General features: G+C 32.4%; 1 protein-coding gene across 8 annotated transcripts; it reads right to left on the reverse strand.

The window, feature by feature from the left end:
- Positions 1-204: 204 nt before the first annotated feature.
- On the reverse strand, positions 205-20,386 carry LOC135193289 (oxysterol-binding protein-related protein 1). Of its 8 annotated transcripts, none has more exons than XM_026642271.2 (10): positions 20,248-20,347; positions 15,613-15,784; positions 4,979-5,199; positions 3,371-3,486; positions 2,401-2,543; positions 1,896-2,096; positions 1,618-1,807; positions 1,433-1,549; positions 983-1,197; positions 206-584 (listed from the first exon to the last, which is right to left on the reverse strand). In XM_026642271.2, the coding sequence occupies exons 2-10, from the start codon at positions 15,642-15,644 to the stop codon at positions 476-478; spliced, it is 1,344 nt and encodes a 447-aa protein (XP_026498056.1). In that variant the 5' UTR covers positions 15,645-15,784; positions 20,248-20,347; the 3' UTR covers positions 206-475. The 8 variants fall into 8 exon arrangements, with proteins under 8 accessions (XP_026498058.1, XP_026498059.1, XP_026498056.1 ...); XM_026642270.2 differs by having other exon boundaries at positions 15,613-15,773; positions 20,156-20,336; XM_026642268.2 differs by having other exon boundaries at positions 20,156-20,336.
- Between the last annotated feature and the right edge of the window lie 1,670 nt (positions 20,387-22,056).

Raw genomic sequence — 22,056 nt, forward strand, 5'->3', positions numbered from 1 at the left:
TAATATCAATATTCAGTGAAGCTAAACGGCAAAATTACAAGAGTTTTTAATGAATTAGTCACAAAATACTACAAAGACTGTATATAAACTATATATAATATCAAATATATTAATAATGCGAATTTATATTTTTATTTTTTTTGTAAAATAATAATGGAAGAGAAAAGCAAGGTAAAAAGTCTTCAAAGAATGTTCTGGAAGAAGCCAAAGGATGAAATTAGCTTATTCATAATTACTGTACTTTCTCCTCGCCGGCCGACATTATATTTATAAAACTTCAAAATATGTAACTACTACATTTTTGTTAAGCTACGTAGCTAGCAGTGCTTACTTTTGAATTATCTAAAATGACGAACTCTTTATAACGTCAATCCTCACTCTTGGTTTAAATTTCCGCGATAACATCAATGACTCTATGACAACATTTATTTTAATAACACATTGGTGTTGAAGATTACACAGATAAGACGAGAATTTAAAATATATCGACGTCTTTAAGATGTTGGTAGTTGCGATCCCAGTAGCCTCCGTTGTAGAGCCAGTCCTCTTGCTTCGTATACGGGTTTGTGCCTTGGCTGAACCACCTGCAAACACGTAATTAAAGTATAAATGGATATTATTAATATTAATGTATTATCTAATATTAAAAAAACATTAATAAAAAACTTCTTGATAGTTTTTAACGAATTTAAAACCGTTAAAATTATTCGACAATGTTTATTGTACGCTATTTTTTTAAATGAAATTAGTAAATGCCGATTGCTTGGTTAGTTTGCAAAACAACTAAGACTCAAAATCCTGTAGGATTTGAATGTAGTTAATATTATTGAAAATCTAAGTGAATTTGTTTTTGAGATATCGCAAAAACAAAGTACTCCAGATATATTTTATTCGATTTTAATTACATCTGCAAACGAATATTCTTTATCAATAGTCTGGATAGATCTTAAGGTAACAAATATAACCTTAATAATCTCAATACCTTGGTTGCCAAGCATCGACGTTCTTTTTGAGAACCTTCCTCGCCGCTCGTTGCTTCTCTTCAAGTCTGGTTTTCTCAGTAGCGGCTGCGTCTATATCTCCTTGCTCCAGCAACCGAATGTCTGGTCGCAGCCGACTGTCCGTGGGACATAGCTGTCCCTTCATATCTCGTTCCAACTCGTTTAAGGACATCGCGAATTCGGTGAATTGGTAATACTGGAAGATCATTAATTATGTCTTGAAACTGTTTTACAGAAACTTACATGAATATTTAATTCAAAAAAAGTATACAGGAGATATTATACATTATTGAATAATATTGAATAAGCAGTTAACATCTGAAGTAGATGTGATCTTTTGTGACACATTTAAATATATTATAATTAAATATATCTCTAAAATAAATTTTTCATTTGCTTAAAAACTTGGTGAAACGTATAATGCAAGTAACCTGTGCACTGCTGCTGGGTCTCGGTCGCGCTTCCCAAAGCGTAACGGATCCTGGGATGTCGATGTTAAAGGAATCGTCTGGCTTTGGCACGTCTTCTGAGTTCTCTGCATCGTCATTCTATAAATATAAATATTATATTATATTTATTTATACAATTGGTTTTATTAAATCGATACTCAACTTACATCCTGTATAGACATAGATCTCAATGCCCCGACTTTGAAACTATTGAGCTTGGCGAGAACTTTCTTGGGTGTATGCGAAGGAGTTTGCGCGTCGTCGCCGCGCTCGCGCGCCCATTGTTCGTGTGCCGCCGCGCTGCAGCACTTTATGTATTCAGTCCATTTACCATAAAGGAAGCGGAGACGCTTTTTGCTGAAAAATAAATTAACAAAAAAATTTAGCCAGATTTAAATATGGAAGCTACTTTCGTTCGCTTTTAATTTATTTCGCTTATTCATACCTTTGATCAATAATAAATCCATCTACTCTGTGCAAGTCCCTGTTATTGAAACCGGCTGGCTTGAACGCGAGGTTGGCTTTGAGTCCGGCCCCGCCATGACAGGTCACTTCCATAGCTCCGTACTGTTCGATCCAAAGTTTGCCGACGATCACATTGTGAACGCAGCAGTTCACGTTGCTCCAAGTGTATGCCTCACCCCATCTGCGAGTAGGTTTTTGAGGCGATAAAACAGAGAACTCATTTCAGATATTTTGGTAAGTTGTCATATTTGTTAAATAATAATGAGGAAATCTAGAAGCTATGACTAAACGTCTTTATCACAACGATATAAAAAAAAACAAACGAAACTTTAAATAAAAAAACATGGGCGCACAATAGCGTGAGAGAATTATGATTTTTATTAATATTTTTGGAAGAGAGACGAGCAAATATCCACCTGATTATAAGTGATCACATTCGTGCATGGATATTGGCATTCTATATAAAATAAAAATTAGAATAAGACCTGGGCAATTCGACGGTAACATGTCCTTTGGGCTGAATCTCCACACTTTTACCGCAGAACTTGAGTTTTGGATGCACGGAGCCGTGGAAGACGAAGTGAGGACTGTCAGCGTGGAATGCTGATACTGGAGGATGGTGCGATACCTATAGAATAAATAAATCATTCACTACCGATCCTTAATAATACAGTAAACATGAATGCGTATTTGTTAGTTCTTCTCGTTTCACGCACACACAGGAGTTGGGTCGGCGTTTATTTTTTTTGGGTGAGTGTTATATCAAAACTAGTGCTGAAACCGAAAAACGTTCGTAAGAGAAGCCACAGTTGTAAGCTGATTTTATATTTTTTGTAGACAATTCAATAAGGTATAATAATGTATTGAAACATATTTAAGGTAATCCCTTTCGTAATTAACAAATTGTCTTAGAAGATCAAAACCATTTTCATAATTAAACTGTCTAAGCAAATAATTATCTTCTATAGTTAGATTTTAGTAGTTTTAAGGAGCACTCAGCACAATTACATACAAGCCTTGTGTACTACTTCTGCTTTAAGTGAAATTGCTCTCATGTTACTTGAACTGTGATTAAGTTTATAACGAAGGAACTTGAGATGTGCACGAGGAACTGACGCAAAACTGATTAAAATATACAACAAGAAAACAAAATTTTCTTGTTAGAAAAAATAATTATTGTTGATTATTCATATAACCACTATATATTGTTGTTTTAGAATTGTTTGGTCGCTCACTTCTGAGATCGATCGAGGTAAATTATAAGAAACAATTTTCGTGTATATTGTTTGTTTTCGCAATGATAATGTTTCCATGGCACTTTTATTATTATACCGAAAAGAATATCATAAATTATGTCTGAACAACTGATTGCTATTTTACTTTTCACAAACCTAAATATTATATCCTGTATAACTTATATAGGGTCAGTTCATGGTCAAACTATTTTCGTTTTACCTGTTCGCAAACGGCCCTGAACTCGGGACGTTCTAGTTCGTAAGTTTCACCGAGGAGAGGGTTGAATGGCTTGCCCAGACGTTCCCAGTTTGAAGCCAAAGCGCTCACTGCAAATGCTGGAAAAACAATCTTATAATATTTTCAACAAGAAAAAAAACGAAGCTTGTTTGTAGTTTATGCCAAATTAACCTTCTATATGTAATTGTAAACCTGATTTGAAACAATAGCATGATGATGATGATGATGTCAAAGTACCCAATTCAGTCAGTAGTCTATCTCAAGGGAGACCAACCACCTACGCAGGACAAATTAAATCCATAAGAGCACGCGCAAGCACTGGTGCTCTGCTTATTCTATCGCTTTCATAATCTGATGGAACGGTAAATCCGACACGACCGGAAATATCTGAGGACCAACGGCTTCACGTGCCTTGCGACGTACTTCAATGTACGCACTTCCAATTACCAGACTTCGGGCGGTTACTAACATCTTTCGATAGAAATACCCAGTAACTTTTTATCGGACCGATCTGGGGTTTGCACTCAGAACCTCGGGTTCTCTGACTAACCAGGCAGTGACGATATATTTTATACAAAAACGTTCAGTTTTTTAGTTTTCCCCCACGACTTCAGCCTCGTGTTAGTGTGGGAGGGTGTACGTTTTAAAAATACAAAAGTATAATATGTCCTTCTTGGGGTTCAAGCTTGCGTCATACCTAATTTATCAAATTTGGTTAAGTAATTTAGTCGTGAAAGCGTAACAGAAACATAGACAGAGTATAATATCGCATTTATAATATTAGTATAGAGAAAAATGGTGTCTATATAGCTTTTATAAGATACAAAAAAATAAGTAAAAAAAATTAAAAAAGTTCCCTGTTCTTACTTAAGTAACTTGAGATGAATAACTAATTCGAGAAAAAAGGAAAATAGCCGAAGGCAAAAAAGACGTAAATTTTATTGTTCTAGAGAAATAAAATTCATAACAACTGGGGCTCGCAACTTGTTGAAACCGCGCACCCGGCTTCAATAGGCCTTTGTGTTGTATACTCGACTATTTAGCCTGGAAAGCGTAATTAGGAAAGTAATACGCCTAAGTAGCTCGACCTCTGTTCTACAACTGAAATCCGTTTATACTTTACATTCGTATAATTCACATTGATAATATTATTACAGATTAATAAGTAATACGACTTGATGTCTATTATTAAATTTATTCAGAAAAAATATGCACATATCTAAGTATCAACATGAAATCGAGATTATGTGGATTTCATAAAATCCGTTAAATGATAAGGAATATCTATGTTTATATTTTGTGACAATACAATTACATAACAATAAGAGTTAAGTGTTTCGTAGATATTCTAAAGAAGCGATTAGGTGTGCTAACGAGTAAAACTCGTGGCTCATTATGACATAGTAATGTTGCTTCAAAACATTTTAAACAATGGCATTGACACACGGGCGTAAGGAACGACTCGCTGCGATTTAAAGCGCCGTTTTTTGTTGCAAGCTTATGTCTCGTTTGTCAATCAGGACATTTAAAAGAAGATTCACTTTCATAAAATAATATTCTTAATATGACAGTTTTACTAGAGCTGCATACCGGCGATATATTCCATCCTTGCTACTGGATCCGTCTGTTCCGATGCCATTCTTAGAAGGTGCGCATATTCGAGGTACTCCAGCATGCGCTGCAGGAACGATAAAGGTTCGTTGAATACGACCGGCATCGTGATCTTGGACAGCTCCTTCCCCACGCAATTCTTCAGGACCGACCAGAGGTTGAAGTCGCCTCGGCTGAATTGGGCCACAGGTAGTGACGTCCTGGGAACAACATCGAACAAAAATTATATTTATTTATAATATTATGCTTCTGTGTATACTACGTGTAGACTAATTTTGTCTTTAGACTAGGGTCCGGTGACCAATTATTGTATGGTATTTGGTTTCTAACTAGTTTGTATATGAAAAGTTGCAGAGCACTGAAATAAAATTAGCAAAGTTTCTATAAAAATCTAAAAGAAAATACATTTTAATTTCTTTATGTAACATATACAACGATGTTTGAGTAAAGTCGAAACATAACTAAAGTTATTAGTTGCGTGTATGTTATACAACTTATGTGGTCTTGTTTTATACTCTTCTAGTATTATAAAGGACGTGAGTATTGTCAATCACTAGTCACTAAACACGCAAAAACTACTAACTCGATTAATACTACACTAAACTGAATATGATAAAATTTCACATTATGTTAGATCATAGTTTCTGGACGAACGTGTTCTATGCAGTACGTTAATTATATTCAATCTGAAAAAAAGACCGGGCGTTTTAAACCTCTTATTATAACATATACATGAACAATTCTATATTATACTAGTTGTTGCCCGCGGCTTTAATGATTGGTCGTCAGGTTAGGCATAAAAAAGTAGCCTTTGTTCTTCCTAGGGGTTTAAGTTTGCTTCATACCAAATAATATTAAATTCGATAGTGGTTTGGCCGTGAAAGAGCGACAGAAATACTTTTGCGTTTATAATATATGTACAGATTCGTAGATAAGCAAAATATATGCAAATAGAAATATTCATACCAGCTTTAATATTAATCTTAAGCCACGTTTACCATATTTTTCATTCGTTACAAACATTTTGATTTTAAGCGTTGTATGTAATTGTATTTTGCAATTTGGACCAGATGAAAATATTTTAGATATATTTTAACGAACTCACGAAAAAAAGGCGTGAGCGGTGCGGTTAGATATATGAGCGCAGTACCTACTGAAGTGCCGATCGATCGCTTGACTCGATACAAATCGTAGCGCTTTTATCTACGAGTATAAAAAGTTTGAGCGTTCTAAAAATATGTGGTAGCGCTCTAATGTATAATTATAAATACATATATGCTTAGGAGACCTAACACAATACATTATTTACGATTTTTTTTTCACATTAACAGCCTGTAAATTTCGCACTGCTGGGCTAAGGCCTCCTCTCCCTTTGAGGAGAAAGCTTTTGGAGCATACTCCACCACGCTGCTCCAATGCGGGTTGGTGGAATACACTGGTTTTCTCACGATGTTTTCCTTCACCGCCGAGCATCAGATGAATTATAAAGACAAATTAAGCACATGAGAATTCAGTGGTGCTTGCCTGGGTTTGAACCCGAAATCATCGGTTAAGATGCACGCGTTCTAACCTCTGGGCCATCGCGGCTCATTTACGGTTTACTATTTGCCAATTGAGAGCAATCAAAATAATTGCTAAGCTAAACAACAGTATACAAACGGAGAGACGGAACTACATACCAAAGATAAGTGTTGCAATTAAAAAAAAATAGCCCAAAGAAATACACAGAATACGTTTGTTATCGGAAAATACCTTAATTATGGCAAAACGTAGCCGTTTGTATTTTAAATTGGATTTACAATCAAATTGTTCTTTAGTCAAATTGGATGTTCCAACCGCTTTTGAATTGCCATTTTACATGGTTACTTCAAGTTACAGCTTTGGAATACAGATTCTACTTAAAATCTTGCAAGAAACTCAGTAGTTACTCTTAGTTAGGGACATTATTATACCATTTTGTATTTCCTGTAAGAAAAACTACGAATGCTAATTTCATATTTTTTACGATACATTTTGTCCGAGGAAATGTTTTTTTTTTAATACAAGGCGTAAATTAATTAGCACCAAATGTATCAAGTTTTTTATCAAGAACACCTTTATATTTTTCAAATGATAATAGAATATATTATTAAGAAAGTGTGAAACTTCGGGTTGTTCTTCGGGAATGAGACTCAAGGTCGCGCGCTGGATCAATACGATCCCGACGCTGAGAGGAGACTAAATGGAAATGGAAAAATGGAATTTAAAAATTACCTTTTATATGTAACGTTTACAAACGGCCATGAACTGATTTTGCGTGGGAGTCATTTTATATTTGCACCCGATTGTTATGTTGGTTTTTATTTTAAGAATAATATATATTTATAAGGGCAATCTTTCGGAAAAATATACATTAAGAGCGTTACCGTTTACCTAAAATTAGTTGAGATTCAATACGAATATGTTAATGAAAATTTGTAAAACGGGATTCGTATTTTTTTTCTTCTAGTTATTCTTTATTATATATTTAAAATATTTATTTTGTCAAAGCTTATTGCAAGAGTATTCAGGGTAACCCCAATACTTTTAAAATATAAAATAAATTAAAATAATCGATAAATTTATTAGCAACACAGACAAGCAAATGGACTAACTGAACGAAAATGATCATCTTTGCTCATAGACGTGAAGGTATGCTGTTTAGCAGTGGAATAATTGATAAGAGGGAACTCAGAGGGCTTGCTTAAAATTAAAATTTCACACAAGTTCGATCAGTGGAGATCAGCAATAATATAATGAGGTATAATACACCGTAAAATATATATATATTTAAGTCTTATGCTCTTTTTCTTCTAACTATTTGGGAAAATGTTTCTTCTACAGAAGCTAAAAGTCATCAACATTTACTCTGAGAGAAAAGATGGACGGATACAAAATTCAAAATAGAGCTGATATTGAAGTGATGCTGAGTAGTTAGTAAATAGACTAGTTATACCGAATATAATCATGGTCTACAGATACCTCCACGAATTGTTCATGTTGGACTTAAATTACATATTAATGTAATTCAACGAGGATATGCTGCTAGCATGAATGTCAGCATTTCAGAATATATTGTACGCAAGCAACGCTATACGGTTGACGCCTAACAAATGAAAGTCTATTCATAATCTAGATTATAATACGTTTAAATACTTTTTTTTCTACAGTATAAAATTATGGTAAGCATTTTCTTGGCATTCAAGCTCTAATTGGATTGTTCGAAGCGCCAAGAACATTCAGCTATATACTTGATTAAATATTTAACTCGCTAAATAAAAGATTGAACACGAGTCAAGCGAGATTACAAAGAAAGAAAAAAACCGGTACATTCCAACCTTATTTTGTGTGATTGGTAATTATAAAAGTAGGTTGCGCTTTAATCAAAGTTAAAAAGCTTCATCAAGAATAGAGCGTTACACTTGCTTATTAATTGTAAATCTCCCATCGGTTCGGAAATAATCACCTCGGACCCGAGAAGAATCGGCGAAAGAAACTCTGTGGTTTTTTTATGCGACATAATATTTTACAACAATTATATCTATACAATTTTGGTCATACATTTGAAATAGCCTGGAGGCGATCATCTCATTCCCAAGATGTTCAAACAACTAAGAAGTTATAAGTTTTGCAATATCCTTTAGCACACAACAAGTTTATGCTTGTACATAGTATTAATAGTATGTACGTAAAATACGTACGAAAAATCGTTTATGTTTTTGCGTACATGCATAACATTATCAAAGATAAATTAAGAAGCGACATATAATATGATCTATGCTAATACGATACTACTAGAAATATAATTAAACAAACATTATTATGCGTGTATTTTCAACAAGTTAAAAAGGGTAATAAATATTAAAATAAAAGAAAACTGATTTTTATTTTACACAAAAGAAAAAAAATACACACTGCTTCGTGCTTGAAGTGTATAATAATCGAATGTTAGAAGAAAAGCTTTACAAAACTAAAAGTAATACATTTGTTTGTCAAACGCAAGCGGACAGACGAGTTTAATGAATATAACTAAACCAGTAGTTTGAGATATGGATGACTTTTCATCTCGATAAGTGAGCAAAAAAAGTAAGCGGAACTTGCTTTGTTTCGCTCGCTATTTATAAATATAAAGATCCCCGACAACAAATAGTAAGGCAGGGTCTACACAAGTATAAATCAGAGTGCGGAAGCTCGCACGCTATCGATCCACTGCGATGACCTTGTAACATGTGTCCAAAGAGTAATGGCATATGTGGAAATGTAGATGTGGCTAATATTCCAATGGAACATATATAAACTACAATTTATACAACGTTCTTACAAATTTAAATCGTAATACTAAACTGTAAGAAGAATCCGTAACAAATGCAGTCAGAACATATTTAAACGCGTCTTATCATATTGAAACATTTGAAATCATTCGCTCTGTATAGAGGTATTTTAATCACTTTTATTTTCGTAGGTTAACATATAAATCGGACTTATCTGTTAAGCTCAGTATTTTGTAGCATTACTTGTATTAATACAATATTAATGAGTTCTACTTTAAAGAAGATATTTATCAATAGTTACCTACTTTCAACTAGTAGGTATTCATAAAGAAAATTCGAATTTGAATGAAAACAAAACTGTAATAAAACATTAAAATATACAATTAATTTCAATCAACAAAGAAATCATTAATTAATTGTTCAATTAATAAAGGAATTGTATGATTATAAATAATGCTTAAAAACAATTTATCATTGGTCTGTAAGAATGTCTAAATAAATACAGAAATGAACTCTACGAACAAACAAACGCTGTTCATAATAATTAATTCAAAATACATATTTGATTTAAAATAATATTATTATATTTTACGTATAATTATCCGAATAAGGTCGATCTTATTAAAGGCCGAGCAAAATGCTTTAAATTAAACCTTACATTTCTGGGTAAAATTGGTCGCGAAATGAAACCGCTCTATGGTAATTAAGTCATTAATATTATTTAAGTATAATGTAGTTAGCGAATTTATATGATATTATATGTATATATCGCTAAATCGATTACTGCTCACTTGGTGGTAGAGCTTTGTGCAAACGTCTGGGTAGTTACCACCCACTCATCAGATAATCTACCGCCAAACAGCAGTACTCAATATTGTTGTGTTCCGGTTTGAAGGGTGAGTGAGTCAGTGTAACTACATGCACAAGGGACATAAAATCTTAGTTCCCAAGGTTGGTGGCGCATTGATGATGTAAGGAATGGTGAAAATTTCTTACAGCGCAGCTAAGGGCGGTGGAGACCACTTACCATCAGGTGGCCCATTTGCTCATCCGCCTACCGATACCATAAAGAAAATTGCTATTCTCAAGCACCACTGAATATTAGTATTATTATAAACTGTCTCTACTACGTCGAGTTCTATGCAGAAACAGATCGCAATGATAGCAATGCGACCATTTTTGCGGATTTTTCCTTCCTTATGCGTATATAATTTTTAGATTTGTTGTATGTAATAAATAGTATTTGTGTTGCAATAAATCATACGTATGTCTAAAGGGTAAATACAAATGTATTTGTGTATTCGAGCATAATCCATTGTGTCGACGTAACAAAGGCAATTGAATAGGTTAGAAGGTTTATTTCACACAATACATTAACAATCTAACTAGTTCGCTGAATTTTAAAAATAATTAATTATACTTTAAATTTCTGAAAACAAATCATACGAGTAAGCACTTATGAATCGTCATTTTCCAGTAGGGTATCTAAATGTAAATTTATCGTCGGTTCGAAATGTAGATTCTACCAAGAAAACCGACAAGAAACTCAGTTTTAAAAATTTTAAATACAAAGTTATATCAATAAAATATAATTATGTATTTATTCTTCATGACATTCAAAAAAATCTCCACGCACTTTAATCATGGATATAATCTTGTGTTGCCGTTTTTATTAATGCGTTATTTAACAAACGATTTAAAATATCGCTTCTGATCTCTTGTGGTCGAAGACTATCAAGAAGATAATATTTTACTTATAGTATAAGTCGTTCTATAAGGCTTCATGCAAGCTTCACGGGAGTCGTCTGTTGTGTTTTACGGTGTGTGATAATAGGCACAAGGGACTTAGTTCGCATGATTGACTGCACATGCAAGAACAAGGGCTTAGACAAATACATTTGAGTCGAATTGAAGCGATTACTATTGGCTTTCTCCCATGATACTTTGAACATGATACTTTGAACACGAAATCTGAAAATACTTACGAAATTTCGATACGTTTTTGTATAATTGCCGATTAAATCCCTTTTTTGATTATTTATATTTATAGGTATAATGGCAACGCGAACTGCTTACTGGTCATCAGGATATCGAATGCCTTCTAATCAATTTATTTTTTATCTACGCCGCGCCAGTCCACGTTTATCTTTCAGAATATCGCAAGCTTATATCCGAGCAAACATCACTTGGTGTTTGTGCTGCGTGGAGGAAAAATAGAATGAGGGAAATTAACGAATGACGTCATTGCTACTTATTTTTACAATACGTAACATTTTTCAACATTCTATTGTTTAGCCAAGCGTTTAAAATGGTTAGTTGAGAGACTTTATTAGACTAATAAATATAGGTTCAGTCGGATTAAATTGAATCATACAAACTGTATATATAATACCGCCTTCGAGGATCGTTATTCGGGTCGGGATCGATACCAGGCCCAGCCCGGAGCGTTCATTATTATCGCCATCCTTCGAAAACATTGCGGTTTCAAGGACCTTTAAGAACAAATATTTTTCCGATATTTCGAGAAAAAGTTTATTAAGGATTTTTTTTTGTGAGAATATTATATTTTTTCATTACATTTAAAAAAAAAGAAGATTTTTAAAAATTTTATAAAGTCGGTATATTTTTTAGAAAATATAATTGTGTAAATAAAATTGTCTTATTCCGATTTTATATAAGTATTATTACGGATTAAATATTTATATACCAAAACAAAAAATACATTTAATATAAAGTCGTTTTCTAAGTCAAATAAAACAAAAAAATAATAAATAAAATACGTATGTATTTATCTTTCTTTTCATTTAACTTACACTATTATAAACGAATTATTTTTATCATTCAGCTGTCTCTATAAATGTGAGCGATATACAAAATAACTGCTCAATCACGCAAAACATTTGTTTTATTTTCGATACAATTTGGAATAGAGATAACTTATCCACAGACTTAACACAAAGATTACCTGGCAGGTGTCACATGAGTGACCTTACCCCGTCATTTGCGATCGAAGTCGAGGGCAGAGGCTGGTAAAATTATAAGAATTAACACAGAATTTATTACTACAAGTATTTAAAACGGGATATTTGTTCACGTGAACAAGACATTCGTAGATAATGTCGAAATATCGAGCTCCACCAAGTAAAAATAAAAACCATGATAAATATCCCGTTTTAAATACTTGTAGTAATAAAAATAACCATTTTAATTTAAAATCGAATACAGAATTTATTGACTATAAGACTTAATCAACATGATTTATATATTAACGACTGTATATTATACATACGTATCTTTTGAATGTGTGTGTGTTAGATAAGAATTCCTCCAAATAAAACATTCGAAATCGAGGAGTTGGAAAACGTAAAGATAGAAAGAGCAAGACAGCATTTTAAATCGTCCAAACGAAAAGTTCAGATCGATCAAAATTTAACAACAGCAATGGTTATCTAGGCCAAATCTTTTATTAAAATGCTAACTTATTCATACGAATTATGAACAGGCAGACTGCGGGATGTGATACAGGGAATTTAACAATGTTTACCGTTTAAACTCATATATTGTAACAAGATACAATACAATTTAGTCGAGCCAATGATATCGACGATACGGATATTGATTACTTCACTTTATTGGAACAAAATATACGCCTACGAGAGGAAACGTTACGTCGCGTCGCGAGCTTCTGTTTTATCTGCGAGTAATAATAACAAAAGCTAATGTATCCGTATTTATTTATGTATCGTCGTGTAAAACAAAATGTACTTTTTTATTTATTATATATTTCAAAAAGAAGTTAGAATAACAAGTAGAAATCATTCAGTCATTCATTCAGTCATTTGGTGGTAAGTGGTCACCATCGAATATAGACACTGTCAATGTTAACATTGTAAACCACTTATTTCACAATCATTATGGTGGCATCTAAAAACAATTTAAATCCCTATTTCTTCTTCACTGGATTGAAACAACAGTGCCGAGTGTTATTGTTTGCTGGTAAAATAATTGTTAAGTGGGTGGTAGCACCCAGAGGGGAGTACACGAAGCATAACCTCCGATAATTTTGATTAGAAATTTAAAAAATATAAATAAACATTAATTTCACAAAAGAATGTCACTAGTTTTTTTTTTTTCTTTTGCTTATTAATAAATTAAGCAAAGAAACAAACGGGCCATTGGAACAAACAACACTAACGAACGCCGATTATTTTACGTCGAGAGCGCGCCTTTTCGAGTGAACAGATCTATAAGTCATTTCAAGTTATTGTTAAACAGAAGAGAGAACAGGTTAAACTGTTTATTTAATTTATATCACGAGAAACAATAAACAAAAGTAATATGGAATGAAAGAATATAATTATTTTCGTGTATTAATTCTTTCGAATGTTGCCATCGTCGAATATGTCTAAGATTTATAATTATTACCGGTAATAACATTGACTTTATTGTCCTTGGATAAGTCGACCTTCATTCGAATAATGATTATTCGACACAGATTTGGAGCTCTACTTTATAGCGAACATTATTTACACGCAGTGCCAGCAAGTAATAAAAAATTTATTACTATACAGAAACATTGTGCCCGGTATAGAAATATGTTTTAATTTGTTTCTTCTGTTTAATAAATTATATATATTATATACAAAATATTAATCTTATCTTATTAATATTATAAATGCGAAACTTTGAACGGATGTATGCTAGTTACTCAATCACACCAAAACGGATGAACGGATCTGAATGATATCTGGCACAGATATAGCCTAGAATAGCACATAGGTAAGTAGGTTACATTTTAACTCGAAAAAAAGTGTACATACTTATAATACCTGAAACATTGGAAAATTGGTATTATATATGATTAGAATTAATTAAATGTATCGAATACTTAAAATAGTAAATTTCCCACTGCTGGGCTAAGGCTTCCTCTCCCTTAAAGGCTTTTGGAGCATATTCCACCACGCTGCTCCAATGCGGGTTGGTGGATACACATGTGGCAGAATTGCGTCGTTCGATGTTTTCCTTCACCGCTGAGCACGAGATGAATTATAATAAACACAAATTAAGCACATGAAAATCCAGTGGTGCTTGCAGTGGTGATTGAACCCGCAGCCACCGGTTAAGATGCACGCGTTCTAACCACTGGGCCATCTTGACTTGGTCAGTTATTATTTAGAGTTTATTCTATCACGCTACTCCAGTATTGTTTGATGGTCACACGAATGATAGAATTACTAGTGTTTATTAGTTTTCAATCACTGTATAGTTCGAGATATAGAAATAAAAATTAAGCAAATAGAAAACTCACTCAAACTTCAAACTGGAACCCAGAAATATGAGGTATTGATGTTTGAAGAAAAGGTAATGGCTATTGCCGACTCAGATGGGCATTATGCGCTTAAGTGATTTATATAAAAACAAATATTCAGCTACTTGTAAAAGATTGAAAATTGGCGAGCAGTATAACGTACATTTAGAACTAATGTCATTATTATTTTTCCGATTATACCCAATAAAGAGAACTATTAAGTTATGTGTATTCTGTCGTCACCCCCTACAACAGGGAGGCAATGAGTTAGTGGCGGCAATCTGTAGGTAATTGATTGTTAGCGCGTCGAGAGTTGATTTTACAAGCTGTTGCTATTTTCAAGCTATTTCCACGTTTCTCTGTTGATGCGTATACGCTGGAGTTTGGATATTTATTGCAGAAATTAATTTAGAACATTGATGTTCGTTTGGATGTATCGTATTATAAATTATTTACTTTTACAAATTGTTTTTGTTTGAGAATATTAAATGAAACTGTCATAATTTACGGTTAAGTTTTGAGGAGTCGAATTTTGTAAGTAAATTATTTTTAGAAATGTATTTTTTTTTTTAAATTGTGTTATATATGTTTATTCCTAATTCAAACTGGAAATACAGACGGGTGAATAAGCCACTTGATGATAAGCGGTAAACACAGCCCATAGACAATGGAAGAGGAGACAATATTAATCATATCAGTCACCGCTAATGCGCAGTTTACCGTATATGTAGGTATATGTTATATCCCTTGTGCCCATAATTACACAGATTTATATACCGATCAAAAAGGAACACAGCGATACAAATCATGGCTATTTTGCGGCAGGAGACCGATGTTAATGAAACTTAATGATGTAAATTTATATTTTGGACACAACAAAATATAAAAAGCGAAGATCGAGAAAACAGGTTTCAAAATGAGGTCATATCTCCAGCGTCCACACGAACAAGTGGGCTCAGCGTCTCTTTTAAGCTAAACTGTCAACTGTAAAGTGAAGTTCACACAAAGCAACTTACCTATATTTGTACAGCCGGCGATCATGTTCCATTTTACACCTGAAGCTCCCCCGTCGCTACTGCAGCCAGCGACGCTCCGCAACTCGCACAACAATATAATATCTGACTTGTTTTTTGTTGTTGCTGTTCTTTAATCCTCAGTTCCCATTGTCTTTGCACCGCTAGAATGTACCTTGTGGTTGGAATTCGTGTATTGAATAAAAATTAAGCAGGTATACCTACTTTGGAACTTGTGACAACTGGAATCTGGCAAGTGTTATGCAGTGGCAACACAATTGTTTATACACAAAGTTACGGTTACAATTGAAACAGAAGCGATTAAAATATAAATTGCTGTAGAAGGTAATTTAAGAAGCAGAATATTGCATTACGTGTATAAAAAGTATTTAGTAGAAATAATACTACTAAAAAGTGTCATTGCATTTACCCTTTACGTTTATTATAAAAAATAAAAAGCCGAATCGGATTAAACGCAAATATAATCAATTTTTCTCTATGGTACGAGTCTTATGAAATTGATTTTGGTGTCGAAATATTTACCTGTACGTCATTTTCTAAATAATATTTACAATCTGTATTCATAAAACTTATACACAAATGATACAATATATAGGGAGTGTTTCTTTATATAGTATTGAAAGTCTCAATATTCATTTCAATATCATAATTCCTTGGATTGATGGAATGGATTAATCCATTGGCGGATCAAGGATGATCGTTCGTGAGGGGCTTGGTTTTAGTAAAGTAATCCCAAAAAAACACACACAATTTTATTAAGCTTTATTTAGTGTATGCTTACTATTTTTTATGGTGTTATAGTTAGGCGGACGGGCACGTCTGATTGTAAGTGGTCACCGTCGCCTATAGACAATGGTGCTGTATGAAATATTAACCATTAATAATGCGCTACTTTCGTGGGAATTAAGCCATTATGTCCCTTGTGCCTGAAGTTACAAAAGCTCATTCACTCTTCACATCGGGACACGACAACACTAAGTATTCATTCCTGTTTAATATTAGAATATTTTATGTGGTAGACGGGTTTGCGAAACACCCCATATTAAATTCATTTTAAGATTTGTCACGGAAGAACTCAGCTTTTGAGGTTTCGGAGATTAAGCACATTACACCTCATAAATCCGGACTGGACCGAAGCAAAATATTTTCTATAAATTTTGAATTTAGGATTAGAAAATTAATAAAACAGAGAAAACTATCGAATATAAATTATAAACGAACAATACACGATCATTATACACGTCGTAATGCAATGGACATCGTTCAAATATTCGTTAGTTAAAATGTAATCGAGTTCTCGGAATAATTGAATTAAATCGATACTCAGATTCATTAGTGATTTTATTGTTTTTGTATATTTTACTTGCGCCAATAAGATTTCTATTGATAAAGAACAAGTAATTTTCAACATCACACTCAAACTAAAATATATTTCAGCTTATATTCCAAACCGTAATGTGTCTTAATTTTTTTTTTGAGTAATTTTTAATTTCGTTTGTTGTGTCATATATAAGGCCAAAAACTTAAATGAAATAGGATTCGAAAAGTATTACTTTTAATAAGTATGTTGTTTGATTTAATATACTATTTTGTTGTTAAGATATTTTATTTTATTTTTTATCATATATATTTATAAGTAATAAAGCTTGTTTTAAATGTATGATTTAAAATATCAAGTCGTGATAAATATAGTTAGATAGTGGAGAGGTATTGATTTATTATGTCTGCAGTTTTATTTCAGACAACGCAATGCACCCTTTGAAAACCCCCATTGAATGAGTCACCTTTATCGCCTTATCAGAGCGATATAAAATCTGCATTCCCTAGGAATATATAGATCGAACGACTGGCGAACTGGACTTGTTAACTATTTTTAGTTACCGATTTCAAGAAACTTTTCGAGGGAATTGTCTTATGACGAAGTCCTGTTATTACTTTTATTTGTAATAAATAACATGTTTAACTTTATCAAACTTAAACTCAAGTTCCTTTATTCAATATAGAAGCATTGCACTACCACCACACCACTAGACTACCACCGCTTCGGAAAAGATAATACCCTGACCAGAGAAGAACCGGCGAAAGAACTCTGCTTTTTTTATCGTATTTAAAAATCATCGCTTTTTATCTTTATTTAAGGAAAATGTCTTATTATGGAATACCTAAAACTAAAGGCCCCCAGGTCGGCTTATAATATACAGAATAAATACTCTTTTAAGCATGTTTATAATGTTGACAATTGTTTATCGTAAAAAACACGGGCTTATATCGTAAGGTTTCACTACAGTTTATAAATAAACCAATTGAAGCCTAATTAGCGTTTGAACATCCGTCTAACGATATAATTTAATAATATAATTCCAAAACTTCATAGTCATAGTCAATATAAGATATTAAAAAATAAAATGACATTCAATCACGAGTCAAAGTGACAAGTGGAGAAAACGAGCTCCTGATGTTATCATATCCAATCAAAATGTACGTTTTTATTTTCAATTTCGAACACAGGTGCTGTCAAATAATACAGGAAATTATAATCGTGAAAAGCAGCTTTATTTACAGACGACGCTATGGAAATTAATCTATATTCAGTTGATTAAAATCGTCAGTGCGCCCTGAAAGTCTATTAAGTCACGATAAAATCATGTAGCATTTAATATTATATGAGTATCGTAATTTGAATTCAACAATAACGCACGAATGAAGTCCCGTTGTTAGTGGCTGTTCATTTGCGGTTACATTAGTTTATTTCGAAATAAATTGGTATGATTTTTGATACGTAGTTTAACCAACAATATTATATAATACTACTTTCTATATTAACAGAGATATTTGAGGAGATATGCTGTAAGAAATAACTTGAATTTCACCGCAGTACACGATCGTGAAATTTCAGAAAGGGATATACGAAATTGACTGTTTCAATTATAACATTTACGAGATACAGGCATCCAAATAGAGAATCACAGTAAGATTATTTTCAACATTTCACAGGTGAGATACGAAGTGAGTTCTTGCAGAAATACATTACAGCACAGCCGAATTCGGAACGTGTGTTCAATCTTAATTTTGACAATACAACTCCAATCAATTAAAAATAAAGCACATCCTCTAAACTATGTCTCTATAGTCATCTGAACATTAATTGATCGTCTTATTCAGCTCAGTGTCAATTGTTCAGTTTACAAAATTGGCCTACTTTTTGTATTTGCCTAATCAATCTTTAAGGCACAAAATCTTAAAGATGGCGCAACAAGATGTAAGTTCTCTAAGCTGAGACGAAACGCGAACAACTAGTTTAAACTGGCTGGAAGCCAGGATCTAGACGAATATTAAAGGTCACGGTCAAAGTATGCGGTTCCAATAATTCCGAAATCTTATTGAGATTGACTGCTACAAACAGTTAATCCTCTGTACGCCTTATCTATACTTCCTCCCCTTATCGTGTGCTTTTAACATACGAACAATATTATAGAGCCATTGGAACACAATCCGATAGTGAATTTGATATATGTTCGACAAGTGATATAGTACGAATTTAATATGGGGAAGTCTTTAATGCTTCAAAGACTGCGTTATAGATTCCAAAACTTTACCAGGGTGTTTGTAATAAACATCTCCGTTCATCTATCCACCATTTGTTCGACATACGATAACTTCAGTAACTACGCTCGACGTCGGATTAAAATTGGGCACACTTAGACTAACTGCAAAACGCTAGTAGGAAATTAGGAATAATAAAATATCACAATACTTCTAAAAAATAGTAATTTCTTTTATATATTAATTAATTTTCGGTCTATCAGTTTCAAAGGTATAATCAAAAATATTAAAAATGACTCCATTCATAAGTTTGTTTGAAAAGGAATATAAATCGTTTTTTTATTTTTTTTAAACGATGATTCTATAAATGTCATGTAACAATACTTTTAATCTATATTTGAAAATATATTTAAATTGATGGTAACACTACAACTGTTCATTGTCATAATAATATATCGATAAGAATATTATCACTTTAACTAATAATTAATAAAATATTGACTGTATTGAAATTTTAACTGTTATTATAAATAATTATCATATTGATAATAATATCGATATATTGATAATAATATCATAATGTATAAAAAAAAAATTGTTTGTTCTTACATAATATTAAGTATCGTTAGGTAAACTTTCAACTAAACCCCTAAAGTTATTCATGTAAATTTCTAGACGTATCTTGACGTAACTCACTTTTTGCTGGAATTTACATTCTAGGTTAAGTAAATGTCGTCTACGTATTAAAAGACTTATGGAGCAAATGTGTCCCTCGACATGAGAATCTACAGTACCTTCAACTGGAAGCGCTTAGAATGAGGTCAATTTTAATACATCTCCCTTTTATTTTTATTAATAATCAATTTGTTATAAATAAAAATCATCTAAGAATGTTTAATTTAAATAAAAGACAAGGGACTGTGTGAAAATAAAATCTACAAGCGGAAAATAATACAATTACGATTATTAAATACAAACCAACATCAAAACTATAGCATTTTAGGTATAAGCGTCACATTGACACATCAATCAAACAAGCCAGCAGTCGAATTACGTAACCAGATGGACACTCACGATCCGACTGGCATGTGTGGAATGTATGATATTCGCAGACACTGAGAGACGTGTGCACGCGGCGAGCGCTGCAGCGCAACTGGCAGCGGTCGGGCGAGACAAGTAGGCACCGTCCCCTCCCCACACCACAGAAATTATTGTGGCGCCCATCGTGGGGCGTAATACCTCTCACCGACTGACAGTACGACGTACAACTATAATGGCACGGAAAATCTCTTGAAATACTGCAGGTATATAGTTACTCTTTATGCTGTCGTCTATGAATCACCTTTTTCTGTTTCGTTATTAGGTCGGTGAAATTTTTTCACAATGCGGATTTTTTTATAATATATTCTAAGCATATATGTATATTTTATTGTACGTTTTCTTCACAATTTTACTAAGTTTTGATTTAAAAATATACGTGAAATTGAAATGTATATCGATTTACTATTGTTACTTTGGAATAAAAAAAATAAATGAAACAAAAGGGTAAAAATATATAATAATTTTAATATTCAATAATTTCAATAAAAGCTACAAACAATAATAATAACCAATAAAAAACTTATGACATAAGGTATTTATCACATTATTCCCAACTCAGGTACGTAACAACACAAACCAATAAAGTTATTAAGTAATTCAAAAGCTAATTCAATCTGAAACATTCAAAAATATATTCATAGAAAATGGCACCTAATCATCACATTTGTATGGTAGTTAGTGCGTATTGCTTTTTAAAACGAGAAAATTCTGTGACAGATTTTCTTTTTCTCCTTTAACCTACATCCTGTCTTCAGATAACTATAGTACTTATTGATATATATTTTTATTCAATATAATATTATTGGTTAGTTATATTCTCAGTTTCATATATTTGTATGTATGTATTTAGATATAGTGATATCATAATTAAAAATATTTTTCATAAATTGACAGTTATTTTTAAGTATTTGATTTTTAAGTATTACAATTCATTTTAAGTTAAATAATTACCAGATATATAAATCGTATTGATGTATTAGAATGTTTTCTTAAGAAAATTTTATATACCGAGACAAATACAATAAACTTTTATTCGCCAACCTATTAATTATCTACTTTCAAAACGTACTCTTAAATTTCAAATAATATAATAATTGTTTTGTACGAGTTCTTTGTGCTATGAAAAATATAATTTCGTGTAATGTAAATAACAGACTTCCAGCGACGCTAACGTCGAATTAAGGGGACCACATGAGCTAAATGCAAGTTTTATAATGCAAAAAAGTATATGATCCAATGCAATAAATCAAATGAAAAAAATATATGATAATCTTCAGGATACATGCTAAGTATTTGTTATTTTGAAAACATGATGTAATTAATTTGGTACGACAGAAAAAAATCACAAAGTTACCTCTAAAAAATCTTTTAACAAATAATAACTATACTTATATACATTCAATAATTCTGGTTTTTTGTCAGATTATTCTACAAGCAATATACTACTTTACCTCTGTGTCACTTTTTTAGTAAAATCAATAGATTGATCAAAATCAGATATTCTTATTTTCGAACAAAATGCGTACGCATGTGTGCGTAAACGCCGTGTACAGACATTGCCGGCCGAGGCGTGATGCTATACAGACGTGTCGATCTTTTCGCCGCATCATTACGTTACGAGATATTTTTTTTATCATTTTAATTGTAAATTCATTGTTTCATGTTTTCTTATAATAAATATTATTCTTTCTTGTAAATAAATATATTAAGTTAAAATAGTGTAGTAATAATTAGGCATTTGTTTTTTATTATATTATTTGTTATAAAATTTAATTGTGTAAA

This window comes from Vanessa tameamea, chromosome 2, assembly GCF_037043105.1.
Source record: "Vanessa tameamea isolate UH-Manoa-2023 chromosome 2, ilVanTame1 primary haplotype, whole genome shotgun sequence".
NCBI lineage: Eukaryota > Metazoa > Arthropoda > Insecta > Lepidoptera > Nymphalidae > Vanessa > Vanessa tameamea.

Coding starts and splice junctions, on each gene's coding strand:
- LOC135193289 (XM_026642271.2), bottom strand. CDS start 15,644: ATGGAACATGATCGCCGGCTGTACAAATATAG. Junction 5,200..15,612: donor CGCCGGCTGTACAAATATAG/GTAAGTTGCTTT, acceptor TGTTGTTCCCAG/GACGTCACTACCTGTGGCCC. Junction 1,550..1,617: donor GATCTATGTCTATACAGGAT/GTAAGTTGAGTA, acceptor TTATATTTATAG/AATGACGATGCAGAGAACTC.